The sequence below is a fragment of the Halictus rubicundus genome, chromosome 16, assembly GCF_050948215.1.
Source record: "Halictus rubicundus isolate RS-2024b chromosome 16, iyHalRubi1_principal, whole genome shotgun sequence".
NCBI lineage: Eukaryota > Metazoa > Arthropoda > Insecta > Hymenoptera > Halictidae > Halictus > Halictus rubicundus.
Genome location: NC_135164.1, coordinates 10,437,007 through 10,451,220, shown reverse-complemented (window position 1 = coordinate 10,451,220; position 14,214 = coordinate 10,437,007). Strand labels below are relative to the sequence as shown.

At 45.0% G+C, this 14,214-nt stretch overlaps 1 protein-coding gene across 2 annotated transcripts; it reads right to left on the bottom strand.

Annotated features, from left to right (window-relative positions):
* Positions 1 to 839: 839 nt before the first annotated feature.
* Positions 840 to 6,508, bottom strand: LOC143361941 (facilitated trehalose transporter Tret1). 2 transcript variants are annotated; one of them, XM_076801667.1, is made up of 5 exons: positions 6,179 to 6,508; positions 4,117 to 4,646; positions 3,424 to 3,729; positions 2,254 to 2,456; positions 840 to 2,123 (listed from the first exon to the last, which is right to left on the bottom strand). In XM_076801667.1, exons 1-5 carry the CDS (start codon positions 6,258 to 6,260, stop codon positions 1,829 to 1,831), a joined length of 1,416 nt encoding a protein of 471 aa, XP_076657782.1. In that variant the 5' UTR covers positions 6,261 to 6,508; the 3' UTR covers positions 840 to 1,828. The 2 variants fall into 2 exon arrangements, with proteins under 2 accessions (XP_076657782.1, XP_076657783.1); XM_076801668.1 differs by lacking the exon at positions 2,254 to 2,456.
* Between the last annotated feature and the right edge of the window lie 7,706 nt (positions 6,509 to 14,214).

Below are 14,214 nucleotides of genomic sequence, written 5' to 3'. Positions count from 1 at the left end.
CCCGGCATGTCCGATCATCGCCGAACGTTTCCACTTCGCTCGAAGACCGAGCTACGCGAGATCGTCCGACAATCGAAGTAGATTATCTCCGAGACGAAGCATCGTACGAGAAAACTTCATTCTCTCTTTTCAACTTATCTTTCTGCGCAGAATCTCTTTACACGCCTCGTACACTCAACCGTGCAACTTTGAGAAACAGGAGATATCGTAGCGAAACTATTTTTATATCTTGCCTCGAATGAAACACGATGTAAAATCAACAGACACTATTCGCGAAGAAAATTCATACTTTTACTTCGGTTTGAAAGAAAGTATTCACAAATTTAATAGATTACGTTCGAATTCTTTGTCGCGAATCTGACTCGATACTACAGTGCAAGGGATTAATATTTGCAGTATCGACCCTTTTGTAACTGCTAATTGTTTGTTTTATAGTTTTTTCCAGGTTTTCCTAGAAAGTTCCGGTTAGTCACGGTGAGATTAAGATTAAGATCGTCGAAATCACGTCGATTGTCTCGTTATCACGAGTCGTCGGCAAAGATTAAGAATTTTAACCGTGACACCGAGTACATACCAACTTTCTCGAGTAGGTATGGCCTTGATCAAAGGAGTAACGATTCTCCCGAATCGGTTGCATCGTGGTAACGTAGGTACGCGGCGCGGCGCGTCGCGGCGTCGAGTTTATCGATTGGTCCGCGCGCGTAATGCGAAACTTGTTGATTTACCGGTGGCTGTGGATCGACGATGACGTCCGTCGACGATCAACCACTTGTAATTTATTATTTCGGTGTCATGCGTGAAATGATATCGCCCGTGTCGAGCAAAGAGAAACACCGAAATTAAAAGGAAGCTAATCTGTTTGCCGACAATTTAATTGTCAGGTCGCGCGAAAATGTAAATACAAAACATTCTACCACAAACAAAAGGTCTCGATTAGTCTTTGTTGACTTCTCGGTTTAACGATACATTAAAAATTACCTTAAGAAATATACTCGATTGACAAGAGCAGTCAGTTCTCTTTTTATCTACTGAAAGAAATAAAGAAAATACCTGCTTCTTCTTCTTCTTCTTCTTCTTTGGACGATGTTAATGTAATTTGCAAGTAGAATTTTGCCAAATCTCCAGGGAAACAATGTCATAGTTTTCTTAATAATGTAATTTAGAATCGAGGAGAATATACAGCGCGCAGAGTGCATAAAAATGGCGTCGCTGCAGCAGTCGGTAAGGTAATCGTTGGAAAATTCGCTCTCATAACCTTTGATCGCTATCTCTGTTATCGGTAATCGCGAATTCGCAAAGGGAAAATCCGTGCGACCGTAACGTGACTATACGTCACGATCGCTCGTCGATGCATTCTAAATCTTTCCATTGCGATACTGTTCCACTTAGAATATCGCGAAAACAGAATTGTCATGGAATCCCGATTGGGTGCAGACAAAACCCTTCGTAATTGACATCGTTCCCGCGCTTAAACTGTCACGGCGTCGCTCGCCACCACCTGGAGACTATCGTGTGTGTCGCCACCTTTCGACTGTCATCCAACGACAACGAGCCGATCGATGATCGCGCGACGGATCGACGACGATCGCTATCCTCGAGCATGCGCGTCCCGGTATCGCGCGGCAGATCGATTATTATACTAGTTAAATTAATTGGATTCGTCGGACGAAGAAGAGTGTGTCGCAAGGTTTCTCGATGAAATAGTAGGATGAGATGCGCGAGTCAAGGACCCGCTCGAATCGTCGAATAGATCTACGAGATCGATAGCGCGAAATCGAAGTCGCAAGCGAATGAACGATTCTCGATGAGGATGCAGAACGATTTTAGGCTAGGGGATAGGCTTGATCGGCTTGCTCCCGCCCTGAAGTTCAGCCAGAATCTCGTTGTAGGATTTCCCTTTGGTTTCTGGGACTAAGAATTGAGTGAACGCGGTCGCCCCTGCCATTATGAACGCGAAGATCCAGAAAGTCGCGTCTGTACCCAGGTTTTCGTTCATCGCGGGGAATGACTTGGTCACTATGAACACCATGAACCAGTTCAAGGTCACGGCCACGCTGGAGGCCACCGCTTTCGTCTCCGCGGAGAACAGCTCGCCCATCAACATCCATGGTACCGGTCCAAGCCTGGAACAAGCAAAATCCGTGAATCAAATTAAAAATTCACCGACCTATACTTCGACGTGCCCGTTATGCCAGATTTTTCTCCGAATTTCCATACGCGACCGTGTTATGCCGATCGACTATTTATACCGACCCGACCGAGAAGGCAACCATGAAGACGATCAAGGAAGTCAACGGCAGCCATCCGAGCGAGCTGACGTCACTTTCGTTGGCTTTCTGTCTGAAGTAGTAACCCAGGGCGATCAGGCTGACTGACATAACACCCGTGGAAATCATGAGCAGCGGCTTCCTTCCGGCTCGATCCACAATCAGCGCGGCGACACCTGACATTACCAACTGCGACACACAACCGAGTAAACGTAAACATCGTTTGCAATTCGCAATACCGCTCCGTTAATTGTCCCCGTTCTAACGAGACGCGATCATAATCAAACAATGACGAACATTTTCGTGCCTGTCGTTGATAACTATAACGCTCTGTATATTTACTGGTCAAATCATCGTTTTCCTTCGTCTGAACGTTAACGCGGACAGTAATTCCGTTTTTTTTTTGTTGTTTTTTTCTTTTTAAAGTGTTTTCCGCTTGCCGGCAGACACGCGGATGTTTTCTTTGTCAGTGGTAATAGAAGGCTCTGCCTGCTTCCGGGTAGAATATTTTTTCAGAAGACAAAGAAACCGCGTTAAAACTAACAGAGATTTCATTCGCGCTTCTCGAATATTTTTCCAACACGTCTACGCGACGGAATTCGAAAAATATTCGGCCGTGTTGGCGGACAAACCTCTCCACCGTCATCCTCCAGTCGAATGATTATCCTCGATAATTAAGTTTTACAGAACTTCTACCGAAGTTCCCGCGGAAACTTTTATTAAGCGCGACAAAGCCTACTAGCCGTGTATTCTTCGATTAAAACTTTGATCAAGCACCCCAGAGTTGTCTATCGACGAATCAGAATAAATTCTATAGAAAGAAGTCTGTCGATAGACTTTTGAATACTTTGCAAATTTTCAAGATTCTGATCGTTGAAATTATTCGAAAGAGAATGAATGACTTAGTCCTCGCCCGTTCCTTCCTTGACACACATTTTTCATAACTCGTGAGAACGCAGCTCCGCGCGTTTATTATTTATGAATGCTGCGAACGATCTTCCATTTTAATCTTGCAGAATTGACAACAACGGCACATTTTTCCTCGTGCACTCTGTCAATTTGCCAACAAGGGAGGGATGAAATAGTGGAAAATCAGCGAGGACGAGGACAGCAGATTAGAAATTCAAACGATGGCAGAAACGGAGAGGAAACGAACCTGAACAAGGGCCACGAGGATGGACGAGAGTTCCGGCGGCATGGAGCTACCGGACGCCTCGAAGATCATCACCGTGTAGAAGATGACAGCGTTCACGCCGGACGCCTGCTGGAAGAACATCATCCCGAAGGATGCGAGCATCGCCTTCCTGTCGACCGGGGACTTGATCATGTCGAGGAACGACGTGTTCTTGTCGGCGCTGTCGTCGACGGCCCTCTGCATTTCGTTGATCTCGTCGCTGGCGTCGTAGACGTCGCCACGGAGCACGGACATCGCCACCGAAGCGTCCTGCTTCCTCGCTTTGCCCTGAGAACATTAATCGATTCGCGTCGAAACGAAATTCAGCTCAGAAACCGCGCTCTCTCGTTGTCCCTGAGAATTCATTTCTAGCGATTAATCGATCCAGGGTACCGTCCGCGTCCGAAGGAAAACGGAGCGACTCTATCGATCCGCTCTCGCCCAGAACCGGAGCCCGCTTTTTCCTGCAATTAATTGCAATACTCCACCGCATCCTCCAATAAACTCGATTCTTTCGCAATAAATCTACCGGGCTTCGAAATTGATTGAAATCCGCGGCCCAAGAAAAATGATCAGACTTTTTCAGATTTTAGTCGATCGATTGCTTCGAAAACTGCTTCTTTATTTTAGCAGCCTGATCATGGTTACCGGGTACACACGTACATATGTACTCACCACGAGCCACACGGGAGATTCAGGCATCCAGTAGAATGTTGCGACGAAGGCGACGATGACGAGGGCGCAGATCAGAGCGAAGACGGTGTAGCTGAGATAACTTCCCAGGACGAATGCGAGAAATATGCCAACGGTAAGGAATAGCTGGAACAGGGCGCCGAGGGTCCCCCTGGTCGAGACTTCAGAAATTTCGGAGATATAGGTCGGCCCAAGGACGCATCCTGCGCCCACGCCTAATCCGGCCATGAACCTGGCGATGTAGATCAGCCAGATTTGGCTGGCGACCAGGATGATCAGCCAGGATAGGAGAAACGGAGCAGCAAGCAAAAGAAGAGACTTTTTCCTGCCTAGTTTGTCCGCCATCGCTCCCGATGGCAGGGCACCGCCTATGGCACCCAGAGCTAGCAAAGAGCTCACCCAGGAACCCTGGTCCTGGCTTAACACCATGAACGCGGTCGGTTTGTACAGTTGAGGGAGCACCGGAGACGTCCATGCTAATGCTGTGCCGATTCCAACGACCAGCAGGCAAGCTAAACGAAAAACAAGTATTTCCTATGTAGAAAATCTATTCGAAACGGAACGGAACGGAACGAATGTCGAATGCTTCGACAGAAAAGCTCGGAAGGTGAAACAAATTCGACGACGCCCAGTTATTAATTATTCGAATCAGTTCTTTTCCGAAAAATCTCCGTTCAGATTTCTCGACTTGTTGCCCGAGTATGATTTATTATTGGAACTGACGCGATATTCTATCTACAACGTAAAAAAAAAAAAGGAAAAAATCCTAGGAGTACCGTGGCGTCTATTATCGCCTTGAATATCTCTGATACAGCGGTGGTAAAAGAAAGATTTGTTTAACCAGGGCCGGTGAAAAATGGTCACCGAGGTGAGATAATGATTGCTTCACAGGTGGAGTCATTTCCGAGATACGAACTCCCTACTCCTTTTCTAAACGTTTGCTGTCCCATTAACGTCTAGTCGTAGTTACGATTAAACCGTGATCAGCTGTATTCATGAAACTGACGACATTGTAGTTTTTAATAAAATGTTGTGGTACATAGCCACTCTACATATTTCCTGCTTCAATTTGCTTCGACCGGCTAATACTCGTGGGAACTGGAAATACCTCTCTTTCTCTCTGTCTTACGTAACGAATCGATTATCTGCCGATAACAAAACTCTTTAGCGGTTCTCGTATCTGTTACACATTAAGTTAATTTATAAATTAGTTACACTTTTGTCGTACGTGACCAGACAGCCGACAAGAATTCGCCACGAAATCTGTTCCATCGTTTGCTCCGCTAAGGAGGACGAATCTTTTTTTCTTGGATTTCTTCTCGGAATAATTCCAACTCGAATCTTCCCGGAGTCTCGAAATCGTTGGCATCGATCGAAGAGAGCGTTTGAAATACTTTCGAACTTTCGGCATAAATCTACCATCGTAAAAATCACTGTCACCGACACGACGTTAGATTAATGGATTAATCCCTCCGGAGGAGTACCGACGAGCATGGTTATTGGAAGTTTTAATTAAAAACTGCATAATTTTCACGCGTTTCAAGAGGAAACGAGAATGCATATGAAATGCATAGAAATCCAGAATTTAAAGCGTCGACCAGGCTGTGCTTAATTCTTCACACAATTCGATGCTCTTTTATTCTATACAAGGATAATTTTTTCCAACGTCCGGAGACTATAAATTTCATTTATTGCGAAATAATTCTGTGGTTTCAGCATGAAAGCCTAGCTACGCCGCTATTTGTTTTCTTTTTTCTTTCACGGATGGCATTTTTACAATCTCTGAATGAAGTTCTTCACGAATGAAAAATGTTGGACTCTGACGTGATTTCGGTGAAGCTAAAAGTTTCGTTAAAAGTTGAGTGAAATGTAGGAAAAAGCCGTAAAACTAATCTAGCAATGACAGTGCGGTTCTAGTCCGCAGTCGAGCGACTCGCAAAGCACCAGGTCGGACGTTAGTTCGGAGGATGAACGTAGGATCAAGTTGGAGGGTACATATAGCGACAGGATGAGGACGAGGTTAGCTGGCGACACGGTTAAATACCGGAAATCGAGGCGAGGTACTGCCACAGCTTCCTGCTCTCCTGGCGGACCGACGTTCCGCTGATCATCCCTGTGCCCTCCATTTCCTCGAGACGATTCTTCGGCGGTTCGTCTAATCGTTGAACAGGATCCCGAACAGGATTTCACCGATCAATCGACGTCCGGTCGATCAGTCTAACACGATCAACCCACCACGGGTATACTTCGGGCTCTGTTTTCTTCGATCTAGGAACTATAACACCTCGTCCAGTTGCTTTCCAGGGCTGGTGGCAGGCCGATCGATCAAGTGCACCGCATCTCGGATTAGGCAAAGCCGATCGAAGGAAACGGAATGATCGCCGGATACTTGGAGGGTCATCGTATATATAACGTTCGCCACTATCTCCCCATCATTATCGCTCTCCAACCACTATCGCTCGAGAGATCGAACGGAAAAAAAAAGAGAAGAGAAGGCGCTTCCGTGTCCCCCGATCCACCGAGAATCGGGGATTCTTGTGGCGTCATAGCACCGTAGATCCTCGACAATTGGACTGTTCGGAAAGATGGGGACGACGCCTATCGAATTGCCTTGCCCCGAATTCTGGCCACCTGACCGAATTCTGGTGAGTCACTCTCGACAGGTAAATACCCAAGAATCGCGTTATTTCCACCTGTTCGCTCGATTCGATCGCTGGGCTGGCTACGTCACTCCCACGCGGTCAATACATTTTTCCTTGTTGGTTATCACGCTGTCGCCATCGTCGCTTTCTCGAAAGAATCAAACCTCGGACGACTTGACCCGGCTTGTAGGCTTATTTTCTCTTTTATCGTGTCCGTATTCCTAAAAACTGTGTCGAGTTTGCTTCGACTGCAACGGTATGTTCGTGCTAGTAGAAACTTACTATTTTATATTACTTTATACGAACAATAATATTCTATTTATTCAGATTTTTATCGATTTTCGTTATATCTTCAAAGAAACGTTAAACAGCGTTCAATCGAAAGTGTACGTTGTCGGAAGCTGAGCCGCGTTTAATAATGCCTTTGAAATGTATTACGAAGTCGGAATAGAGAGTATCGTCTCGTCCAAGAGTCAATTTAAAATGCAAAACATCCATCTGATAAAGGAATAATATTAACGAATATCGTAGGCAACGTTAAAGAAATGAAAATGCGATCGAACGACAGAAGCGGCGGTCTTCCAAAGAAATACAGACACGAGCAATAAAAATGAAAATTTCCATCGATACTTCCATCCGACAATCTCTGCTCGTTTCGAGAATTCGAGCAGCTCGAGCATCGACGTCCGTCTAATAATATTTCCGAATAAAAGTATCCGTTCATCTTTGCCGGCAGCGGATTATTGCATCCGCCCGTTCAATCGAACCAGACTTTCCTCGGAAGACGTTCCATCCCGATCCCGTAGCTTCTAATAGAAGCTCGTCCAAGCTTGCCGAGATGTCTGCGACCTCGCTAATTAGAAGAAAAGAAACAACAAGGAATTCTCGGTGAATGCTTAATTAAAAGAGGTCGTCTGGAAGGAGACGTTCGTAGGGTTGAAATCAGACGACGCGACGCGACGCGACGCGACGCGACCAACGAACAGACGTTAAATAAAAAGCGAGTATCGATCGCGCATTTTTCTTTTCAACGATAACGCCGGTATATGTTGATGATCTCCATTAGACAACATGTTTACGATCCCGCTGCCCTTCCTCGCGAAGATATTTCTCTTGGATCATCATTTTTCTAGAGTTGACAATGGTTGCTAAGAATGGTTAATGGTTGTGAAATTAGTTGTACAGGTTGCTCGATCTCGAAATGATCGGCGCAGCAGTATAGATATCGTTAAATCTTTCGGTTGAATCCCTTCGTTTACTTAATTATTTCGAGTAGGGGAGACCATTGACGTGTTCGAGTGGTCCTCTTCAGCTAGTTAATCCCACCTTCTCAAACGACGTTATCAAACCATCAAATTTCAGTTTGAAGACGCTGTCAACCGCGATTGTCAGTATCGAAAATACTCGCTATCTGGCGCACCGGATACCACCGCACCGGTTCGATCGATCTCTCGGAGATTTCGTGTAAAATCTTTCGAAATAAACCGATTTCATAGTTGACGAAAGGGGAGTGCCCATCTGTTCTTTGCCTCGACGATAATTTTAACGGTTAGTAAAACAAATAGGAGGCAAACAGGAGTCTGTTATTTGGCGATTGTAAAGCGAAATAGCAGACGAGAACCAACGTCTTGATACGTTATCAGCCATAATAGGGAAAATCGGTGAGCAAAATACGTCGCGACGCCGCGCCGCGCCGCGCCGCTGGAATCTAATTATTTCGCGAAACGGCCGCCCTTTCCCGATAAAACGGAAGTTCCCGGCAATTTATGGGTAAATTCAATTCCTTCGTGGGGAAAATTCGCGAATTAGGGCTGAAAGGCGCACCTAAGATCGCGTGTTCGCCATTTCTTCGGGAAAGGAAAATTCCCTCGTTGCCCAATAACATTTGTTATCGAGTATATTTTTCGTTAGATATCATTATTGGACTATGGTTCTTTGCGCGTAGCAGAACGTTTCTTCGTTCGTTACAACGAAATGGACGTTATCTACGTTTACAATGAGTCACGACCGAATCCTTAGAATTAGAACAGTTTTTAACCTATCCACGTTACAACTTGGTTGACTGCTTATAAGAATAATACAGTAATCAAACTAATATAATAAATGGTATAAATGCAGCCGAATCATTGTACATCATAGTACATCGTACAGAGAAACTTTAGACAAAAGTTTACCCGACACCAAAGCGGCAATTCGTTAGCGATCATAATTGAAATTTTTGCGTAATAATAGGCGCCTACCGTACAGCCAAACTACGTAGCAAAATGGTCAAGAATGCGTGCAACCTGGCAGAGCGCGTTGAAAACGGAAGCGATTACACGTGGAAATTGCTCGCCGCTTTTAACGTTATCTTTGTCTCTCTTTCCCCGGTTTGGCTTAACTAATTTTCTAATCGATTCTAATCGAATGGGTGTGTCTGGTAACGGAACGGATGTCAGATTTTGTAAAACAATTCGTTGCTCCGTCTAGCAATGAAAATCTAACGTAAAGCTTTGCTGAAGCATTTCGGTAAATTACCGCGTAACACGCGGCTTTCTTCTCGACGTTCGAGATTTCGTCTCGCTCGGTAGCCGTGCAAATCGCGAAAAAACGGCAGCGCGTTTGCCAAAGTATTCGGCTTCCTTGTTTGATCAGCCTCTGCGTACAGTTTATTGCTGGATTACGACCGAATCAGCGAAAGGATTTTCTCGAGTGTTTGACGCGCGAATATGCACACATTGCCTACCGATAAATCAGTTGGCAACGGGACTTATCGCTTAATCGGTGCGGTGTTTGTCGAGCAATGGCAATGAATACCGGGACACTGGACAATCCTTATCAGCCTCGAAGGAACTGCTGTTCACCGAGGTTCTAAAAGTTGCTGTCTCGAACGACTTGTAATATTTTGCCAGTAGTCGCACACGATAATTTTGCAACGACAGTGGGTTGGCAAAGTTCCGTCCTGGGAAGCCACGGAGCGTTATCGTAGATTGATTTCCTAGCCAGATTAGATCTCGAGCGGTGATCTTGCCTAATCCCGCGGAAACCACATCGGAGTAGAAACGGTACGCGACGCGGAAAGTTCGAGTGCCGGTTTATAGCTTTCAATTTGACTATAAATTGAGAATTTCGCGCCAGCCGGTCTCCCGGAGGATCGAACTTCAAGAACATGCCGGCCGGTGCGCCGACACCGTACTCGATCGCAATCGCTTCGATTGATATTTTACAACGATTTCAACCATTGGTGACATTAAAACGGTAGCTTTTCATCGGCTAAAGCCATTTTCTAACTCATTTGAAACTGGTAACTTGAAACGGACTCTACAATCTATTTCGCCGCAGCACTTTTGAACGATCTATCGATGCAACGCGTATCTATGTCAACCGGGTGGTACGATATTAATTTATCGTCAAGATAAGCAGTCGTTCTAAGATTGCGGATTAAAAAGTCCTGTAAAATGTAAATACGGTTCAGTGTTAATCGGAATTACCGTTTCCACGGCAATTTTTATGCAAGAATCTCATACGAGAATGACTGCATCTTCTATCGAAAATATAGTCGATATTTGCAATGCCTATCATCCACTGGAGTCCACCGACAAATAGGGATAGAATTGTTTACAAACCGAGAACCGGAGAGCAGAGATAATGCGATGTGTTTAGACGATAGATACTAGCTTTTTCTGAGAGTATGACTCAACGCGATCGAACGTTTCCAAGTGCGCAATAGTTTCTCGGACAACCTGCTAATCGCGTCCTCTTTTGGGTCACCAGGTACTCTGTCACTTTTTCTGCTCGCTGTTGATCATCGATTCCAAAAGCTCTATTATATCATAGTATAATTGCCTATTTAAAAATAGATGTTAAGTGTTCGGGTAAATATCACATTGTTCCCACCCTCTGATCCTATTAAAAAAAAATATATCATTCCCTCCTTCAACTATTCCAACGCGAGCTTCTCAAATAGCTGAAATAACTTCAGCAACCTGCGAAAAAGTGAAATTTCCACCGGATAGCATCGGGCGCACCATCGCTGCAGTCAAGATGCCTATCGAATCCTGCGAATTTAATAAAAATCGGTGACCATGCCTCTCACTGGCCGACAGCACGCTTTCACGGGGGAAATAATGGCGCTACATATTCGTAGCTCGATTCGGAAAATCCGAAAAATTCGGGAGCGATTCCTTTGTGGGATTAATTAATTTTGGAGAATTGAGAATGGAAAAAATTCTCTGTCTCTCGCTTTCGTTCGACTGGTCTTTACAAGGTGTCCCGCGCTTTCACGAAACTGCGACAGCAGCTTTTCTTTCCTCCGTTCGCCGGCATTACGGGAAACGCGGATGAAATTACCGGGGAGCGCATTATTCTCTTTGAAAGCGGCACCGTCGCGAGATCCGAATCGAATTAACTAATTAAACGCTTTGTCTCCCGGAACGGACCTTCCATTTTCCAGCCCCATAAAGAGGCTCGTGGAGCGGCCTGTTTTCATCGATCCTCGAGAAACACCTTCTTCCGGAATTAATTCGACACTGTTCCAAACACTGTTCACACTGTTTAATTTCCTCGCGGTGATTTTTCGTGATTCCTCGAAAGAGCTCTGGACAGTGAAAAACTGCTATCAGGAAACGTTCTCCTCTCTCTCTCTCTCTCTCTCTCTCTCTCTCTCTCTCTCTCTCTCTCTCTCTCACTTTCCGTGACTCTTTGCTCCGGTTTCTAGAATTTTTATTTCGACGGGCCACTCGCGAAAAATGAAAAATTCTAGCTCGTAAAAACGCGCGGAACGGTCTGTTTCGAAAGTTCTGCTCCCCGGCGTAATACGCTAATAATTCTTGGCCCGGGGTGTTGCTGAAAAATTCGCAACACACCTTCCGGGATTCCCGGAGAAGGCCTGCGATATTTTATCGATGAATTATGGCGTCGCTTTTAATTTAAGTTTTAACCGAGTGCAGGGAACTCGATGCATCAGCTTGACGGAAACGCGAAGAAAGCAGGAAAGAAAAAGAGAACGGGAAAGAGAAGAGAGGGCTTGCAGGAAAGTTGAGACGACGATCTCGGGAAAGATAAGCGAGAAGTACATCGGGGAGGGGGGGGGGGGGGTTTAAACATCGGAGAATCGAGAGAAGGGGGTGAGAAGAGGGACCCCGTAACACGCAATCACTCAAAGTCGCTTTCTTTATTGTTTTCTTAAGGGACGCGGCCTGTGTGCACTTGGAATGATTTCTGCCGAGCAAGGGAGCGGAAGCTGTGCAACTTTTAGGAAGAATTAGAGCGATCAATTACAAGAAGAATGCTCGGGAATTCTTTCTCTTGGGGAAACGGCGGTGGAAGTTGTACATGTCCTTTTGCTGGCCAAGAGAATCTCGCCAGCTTACGGTGAATTAGAAAGGGATGCTTAAGGAAGTTAATTATAGAAGAAGCCAATGAACCGATAAAGTCGAACACTTTAGATCTTCCTGTACTTTAAATCGTTTGTCGGCGCACTCTATCTCGGCCGGTGTACTAAATTAATAATTTAAATTTAAAAAGTTAAGAGACACAGTGCAATTCTAAAAATGTTACGTTATTCGTGAAAAATGTTACCACTATATTTTTCTTCTTTGGTACACTGTGTATATTGGACGTAAGAAAGACGAGCATGTACATACGTACCTTTCAAACGATTGTTTTGGCTAAACGATCGATGGTAGAAATCGAGCTTCCCGGGCTAGAAAAAGGATCAAAGAACATCGTGGGAAAGAACATTAAGGGCAACGAGGTCGTAAGTCTTCCAAAATATCTACCTTTATTATTACCTCCCAAAAGAATCGGTTCTCTCGGAATGAATCGTACAAATCAGGGCAAAGGGAAAGGACTACAGACCGAACTACAGAAGGACGATGTTCAACGGACCTCCGATACACCGTCAGCGGTCTGGAAAAGAAGAACGACGCGAGTCACGCATCGCGGAAAATGAAATTTATGCCATAACTCGTTGGAGAAGTTATTTCTTCGTCTTATTTCTATGGAAATCGTGGTTCGAGGCGGGTGGGAGTTTACAAATGAAAGAACGATTTTTGATCGATAGCGACAGGTCGTCGAAAGTATTGTAAATTATATTCGATTTCGAATAGAGCCGGTTATCTGTGCGATAAAAGAGGTCCACCGAAATAGAAACGATCATTTCCTCCCTCCGGATAAATTTTCTGGACTTCATCCCGGGGAGTGTATCGTTAACAGACCGCGGATCTTTGCGCAAAATAAAAATGTTCAAGAACAAAGTGAAAATAATAGAACGGTAGTCTTGAATTCTTTCGACGGCGTTGCTGTTCCGTGTTCTATCTATTTACTCTTATTTATAGACGCCCGCGGAATCCGTTGTCTAATCATTAAGTATCGCGCTGAACCGTAATCAACTGTGACCCGTGTCGGGGGTTACTTTGCCAATGAAACAATTCTGGATCCGTGTCCGCGCTATTAGGTGTACGAATTAATTTGTGGCCCTCGCAACGAATAGCAATTTTATTTGAAATTCAAGTAACGGAAAGTAAAACAAGCCGATGATCTTCGTGATGAACTAAACGAAGTCGTACAATATTCCAGTGTGATTGAACTGAACGAAGAAATGAATAGAAATCAACAAGTAGATCGTCGTTCGATGAAAACGGTAAAATAGTATACGTAAGCGATCGTAAGGCAAATTAGATGATGCACATCGTCTTCGACAACAGAAACTAAAATTCCTCGATAACCTTCGACCGTGAACCGAACGGAACCGAGCAATATTCTAGTATGAAACAAACCCGTTGGATATCATCAGGATTATTGTCACTTGTAAGATCGCTCGACTAAAACGAATTAAAAAGTAGCAAAAAGAAGAAAGTACTCGATCATCGTCTTAAAAGCAAGGTGTGGCCGTCCGATTGAACCACGATGCAGGAAAGTAACCCCCATTAAGCCGTGTTCCCACTCGAACCACAGAGAATCGAATACGGAAAGTTGTTTGAACGTGTTACCAAGGCGTGAAAATTCAAATGTCAATTCTAAATCTGAAGGGAACAACAACTCGAGGCCAGGTTGATGCTCTCGGATACGGTTTCTCCTCCAGTTTCCAATTGCTGTCTGGTCGCAGAAGACTCAAGGACGAAGCAAGAGCACCGAACCCGAAGGAACCCGGCCGGTTCAGCTCGTTCCACGCTAGCTAAGCTAAGTATCGACTTACGTGCTAGTAAGGCCCGTGGTGTAGGTAATCAGAGTAACTCGTTATCACTGCGACAGCCCTGCGAAAATGTCTCTTGGTGGGTAATGTCGGGCTGTCGCTTCATCGAAGTATATTCGCAATAAAACGATCGTCCGTAAAAATGTCCCGGCGTCTAGACTGGCTGAGCATCGGATTAAAAACGAACCTACGCTAAAATCAGCGAGCACGGAAATGGCGCTTCTCGCGTCTCCTTTACCATTTCTCGTGGTCTCTCTCTCTCTC

What these genes read in the sequence shown, in the direction of transcription:
- LOC143361941 (XM_076801667.1), bottom strand. Translation starts at nt 6,260, where the DNA reads ATGGAGGGCACAGGGATGATCAGCGGAACGTCGGTCCGCCAGGAGAGC. An exon ending in GTACCTCGCCTCGATTTCCG is followed by an intron (nt 4,647 to 6,178) that starts GTATTTAACCGT and finishes TTTTTCGTTTAG; the next exon opens with CTTGCCTGCTGGTCGTTGGA. An exon ending in ATGGTTGCCTTCTCGGTCGG is followed by an intron (nt 2,124 to 2,253) that starts GTCGGTATAAAT and finishes TGCTTGTTCCAG; the next exon opens with GCTTGGACCGGTACCATGGA.